This window comes from Hibiscus syriacus, unplaced genomic scaffold (genome assembly GCF_006381635.1).
Source record: "Hibiscus syriacus cultivar Baekdansim isolate YM2019G1 unplaced genomic scaffold, ASM638163v2 tig00110391_pilon, whole genome shotgun sequence".
In the NCBI taxonomy this organism is placed as follows: Eukaryota; Viridiplantae; Streptophyta; class Magnoliopsida; order Malvales; family Malvaceae; genus Hibiscus; species Hibiscus syriacus.
In genome coordinates, this window is record NW_024062719.1 from 369,207 (window position 1) to 374,492 (window position 5,286).

At 37.6% G+C, this 5,286-nt stretch overlaps 1 protein-coding gene across 1 annotated transcript; it reads right to left on the minus strand.

The window, feature by feature from the left end:
* Positions 1-3,385: 3,385 nt before the first annotated feature.
* On the minus strand, positions 3,386-4,843 carry LOC120123145 (probable xyloglucan galactosyltransferase GT17). The gene has a single exon (XM_039142106.1). It carries the CDS (start codon positions 4,825-4,827, stop codon positions 3,406-3,408), a length of 1,422 nt encoding a protein of 473 aa, XP_038998037.1. The 5' UTR covers positions 4,828-4,843; the 3' UTR covers positions 3,386-3,405.
* Between the last annotated feature and the right edge of the window lie 443 nt (positions 4,844-5,286).

The following is a 5,286-nucleotide window of genomic DNA, read 5'->3' on the forward strand; positions in this document are numbered from 1 at the left end:
GATTAGTGTACAAACCTTTGACTCAAAAGAAAAACGAAAAAAACTTAACAAAACCTTGACCAAGCTGAAAACATAAATTAAAATGTTAGTATGACAATTAAAAAAGATGAAATTAAAAATTTCGATAAATGAATCATAAGTTAACTAAAGACTCGAACTCATAATTTCTACCACAACGACAATGTGTAAGCGACTTACAACCTAACTCTCTAAAAAAAGTCCCCAACAGAGTCGCCAAGTTGTCATAACCATTTTTTAAAAACAATTAAGTATTATTTTTAAAAAACAATTATGACTTTTATTTAAAAATTTGGGGATTTATGAATTGATTTGAATTAAATGGAAAAGGAGCCCCCATCGACCTTTGGGTTAGATAGGTTGAATACCTAACAACGTCTTTTAAAAAATTTTAAGAAAAATTGTTTTTAAGACAAAATTCGGTATGCGTTTACCAAAAATTCATTTTTAAGGGTTCGAGAGTCGATTACGCGTGGGGAATGGTAAGCACCCCCACAATGCCCAAAATTGGTAATATGTCGCTTACACTTTGTCGTAAATGGTGGAAATTGTGAATTCACATCGATAATTAAAGTATGATCCATTTATTAAAGTTATTTAATTTGCTTCGACTTATTAATCAGAGAAAATTCTTTAACTTGAAAAGAAATCTCGAGATTAACAATCCTCCATCGGGAAAACTATCTCGTCTATTTCTTATCTGTAAAGAACATTCCCTCCCCCAATAAAAATATGTATCGAATATATATCTGAATATTGTCATTGACGTAAAATAACATAAATTTTCATTTAGAAATATGCATTGCATCATTTGAATTAAAACTGATTAATTAGCACTAAAAATAACTTTGATTCATTTCAAGCTCTCATTTTGTTCGAACGTCGTATCAGATTGCAACACTTCGATTAAGTGATACTTTCCACTCCCGTTCTACAAATGCAGTTTTTGAAAAATATCCGAATAACTCATCAATAAATAAAAAATACAATGAAAATAAATGCAATTGTAAATATACGAAATAATATATTTATAGTAAATAGAGCTAATAAATATTTATTTAATATAATACATATCACTACATAATATGTAAAATATATTCATACATGAAGGACTAAAATAAAAACAAATGAACATTACAAACCAAAATAAGCATTTGATAATTCCAAGGACCATAATGGGAAAAACAAGAACTTAAAGGAGCTAAACAGTAATTACAAACAAACTAGAGCCAAGATCGAAAATATTAAATAATACAAGTACTGAAAATGAAAATAACCCATTAACAACATTAAGGACTGGAATGAAACAAACCAAAAAAAAATAAATGGGCAAATAACAATTAATCCTAAATACAACAATATTAAAACAGTGACCAAAATGAAACATGCATAAATCACAGGGTCATAATCGAATATCAGCAAAAATACACAACACATGAAATCAATGACTAAAATGAAATAATCACAAATATTGTTACCAGAGTCAAATATAAGCCAAAATAGTATGATACATAGGATGATGACTTAATGTAAATGTGAGAAAATAAATGCTTGAAAAGGAATAATATAAAGCTTGGATTAATGGCCGAAATAGATTGATATAAACGACCAGGGGCCTAAAATGCTATTAGCCCACAAAAAAGTAAAAACACGGGTGAGATTTACAAAAGTCAGGGATTAAGGCTGATATTAACCTAACCCCTAAAATACACTGAACCCCTCAGACAAAAAGACATCATTTTGCAGATGGTATATAAGGCCAAAACAAGGCCAAAATTATGCCACCATTCTCATTTGTTTCAGTTGCAAACCGAGGGAAGAGAGAGAGTTTCAAACTCTCTCAACTCCCTCAACGGGGAAGAAAGTAGTCGCTGCCGCCGCCGCCGGCCCACGACGGCGCTCACAGCGACCTACGATGGTTGGAGAGAGAGAGAGAAACCCCCAAAAAAATTCTTCTCTTTCCCCTTAAACTGGAACCCAACATGTTTAGCCTAAAAACGTCTCTAGGACCCCAGATCTAACACTTTACCTTTCGAATATTTTGGAGAACGACGACTTTCGGGCTTCCACACTCCTAACCCAGGTATTTTATTTTTTCCTTTGGTTGTGTTTTGATCCCTCATCTCTTTTCTTTTTCTTTCTTGTTGTTTTTTTCTTTTGTTGTTTTTGAAAACTCTCTAGGATTTTTTCAGTTCCCGAATCCCCTAATACTCTCTCTTTGTTTTTTTTCTTTTGTTTCGAATGGTCTCTGTGTTTCTATCTCCCTTCCTAATTCTTGTTCTCTGTCCCTTTCTCTCTGTTTCCTTCTCTGATCTTTTATCCTTTGCATGTGTGATGGATCTGCTGCTGAGGAGATATGATATCATTATCCTATCTCCCTTGATTGATAGAAGTAAGATTTTTTTTCATATTTCTTTTGTATTTGCTCTGACTTTGATTTGTTTTTGTGACTGATTGATGCGTTTTTGTCACTGTTGATGATAACATCAGGCAGGAAACGTTTAGCGACGTCTCACGCGGCGGATGAAACGAACGATAGATTTTACGCGCTAATGAGAGTTGAAACATTGGTAGCGGCGGCTACTGATTAGGGTTTAGAAACCCTAATTGGTTTGGGTTACAAATGGGCTGGTTCGAGTAATGCTTGGGTTGGGTCGGGGTAATCCAAACTTGGGCTTCTATTGGGTTTGTATTCCTTTTGGGCTTGGTATGTAATATGGGCTGTTGAGTGTTGTGGTTTGGGGTTGGCCTGGATGTTAGGCTTAAATCGGGTCACTTGTTGGGCCTACAAAATAACAATATAAAATATGTAAATAATAATAATAATATTTTTTTAGACCAAACAAAAACGGGTGTCTACACATATTACATAAATAATACCTCTCATAGGCCCACATAATTTATAAGAACAAAATCTAAGACTTGATTATCAGATCTATTCAACTTGTCAATCTACGAATAACTATTATTATCCTATAGACATCATTAGTTAGAATTATTGTAAATAATCTTAACTATGACTTAAAAGGGGATCTGTCTATATATACGTCACTCATCTTTTCTCCTACGCTACTTCTCTATTTTCTACATATGAGTACCGATCAGATTAAAAGGAACAAATTATCAACCGTAGATAAATTATTTCCATCACCAATTGTCAATAGAGAAGCATCCTTTGAAAGATATGGTACATGGACTCTTGTAGTCTTGTATTGTTGGTGTACTATATAATGCAAGTGCAATGTAAATACAAATGTAAAGCGAATCATTCATAAAACCATGAACTATGTCCCAACTGAAATGAATTCACATCAACTACCTCTAAACATGCTCTCTTCTTCTTCTTCTTTGAAATTTATTGTTTTTATCCCTTTCATATTATGTATCTCATAGTATTATGTTCCTTACATGGCGTGCCAAGCCTTGAAGCGCAACGTCCACGGCATCCTGAAAACCAAGATCGCTATTACTCGCATTTGGGTGTGCGTATGTGATCCTTGGAATCATATCGATCACCGTAGCTCTCATCCTCTCCACTTCTTCTTTCGGTATCTTCATCAGCACCTCTTCGATTATCTTGCTTTCATCGCCTTGCTCCTCCATATAAACCGAGTACTCCGTGGCCTCCTCGGGCAAAAACCAAGCGTATTGCGTATACGCCGTGTGCCGCGAAAAGAACACCGGGATACAACCCGAGAGGATGGCGTCGAACGTCGACCGTCGGGTGAAAGAATCCCCCGGCGCTTGCAAGCAAAACTGGGATTCTCTCATCACTTTCAGAATCTCGCTAGGGTTGTAGCACTTGGGGTTCCCGTTCTCGCATTTGAGCAGCTTGCACCTTGTGGACTCCATGCATTGCTTTATCATTTCGTCTCTAATGGCGGCTTTACCTACTCCCTTACGCGGTGCTCCGATGAAGGAAAACAGGTGGGGCCGGTTTGACCGCCGTACCATCCTCTGCCACGTCAGCATTTGGCCCGACGTGGAGGGGTGGAAGTATGAAGGGTAGGGGATGCCGTGTTGGTTTGAACCTTTCCATGGATTCCTCTCAACGGTCAACACCGACATGTTTTTCACAAATGGCGAATTGAGAAGAGAGTTTGCTCCAAAATCGGGTCCATTGTCGGTTCTCATGAAATCCCATGAGGTTCTCCCTAGGGCGATGAAGTGATCCCTGCCGTTGTTCTTCCGCCACGGCGGTTGTTCCCGGAGATAATCCACCAATCTCACGGCTAAAGCGTCACGAACGGTGTGGTTCTGCTCCCGGAACTTGCTGGACACATGCAGACCGCCGTAGAAAGGCACGTAAAACAGATTGGCCGTCGCCGGATCCCAGGTCCGACACGGGTGGTTCTCCACACGTGCGTGGAAAATCATCTCTGCTATAAACTGGTGAGTGGCGAACCAGGGACTGGACTCACTGGACCCAAGGTCCATATTTTCCAGAGGCCGCCCTAAACCGTTGTTAGCCACATGTGGACACATATTGGTATAAACATTCAAATGGCTGCAGTCATGGAGGAGGCCGAAGTTAAACTCCGCCGGCAAATCATACACATAAACCGAAACATCTCCGCCGCATTTCCCAGGCGAAGACTTCGCCGTCGTTTGGTGGCGCGTGGCTCTTGTTGGTGGGAACCAAAAGACTTGTAATAGAAACCACAAAGAAAGAAACACGAAAAGGAAGGCAGCGTATCGAAACTGTGGATTATTGAGAGAGAACTTGAAGTAGGGTTCTCTGTGTTTTTGGTATTTGACTTTCTCTGTCCATTGGGTTGCAGAAGAAGGTTGTTTCTTTGACAGCAACATCGGGAACTGAACTGAACTGAAACTGGTACAATGAGAGAACTGAAGAAGACGAGCTCACATATAGAGGAGAGAAATTAATATTCTAAAACTGTCGTTAGAGAAAAACAAAGAAAGCAACACAGCACCAGATCTGATGCGTTGAAATGTAGGAGTATGAATGAGCTGTGTCAGAAATTAAATATACTGGCCATCAATTGAGGGAAGAATGTGGAATAATCAAATATGCATATTGCCACCACATTCACTTCAATGCGTGCGTGTCATCTTCTTAGAAAATAAAATAAATACTGGTTGACTGGTGCAATTTCACTATGTTTGTAAATGAAGTCATGACTTTGATTTAATTCAAATTTGGTTAATATTTAAGTTGAATAATATATTAAATTCTTAATTTTCAAAACAAATTATTAATAATATTAACATTTATATATTGGTTTTTTAAAAAATATAATAGAAGAG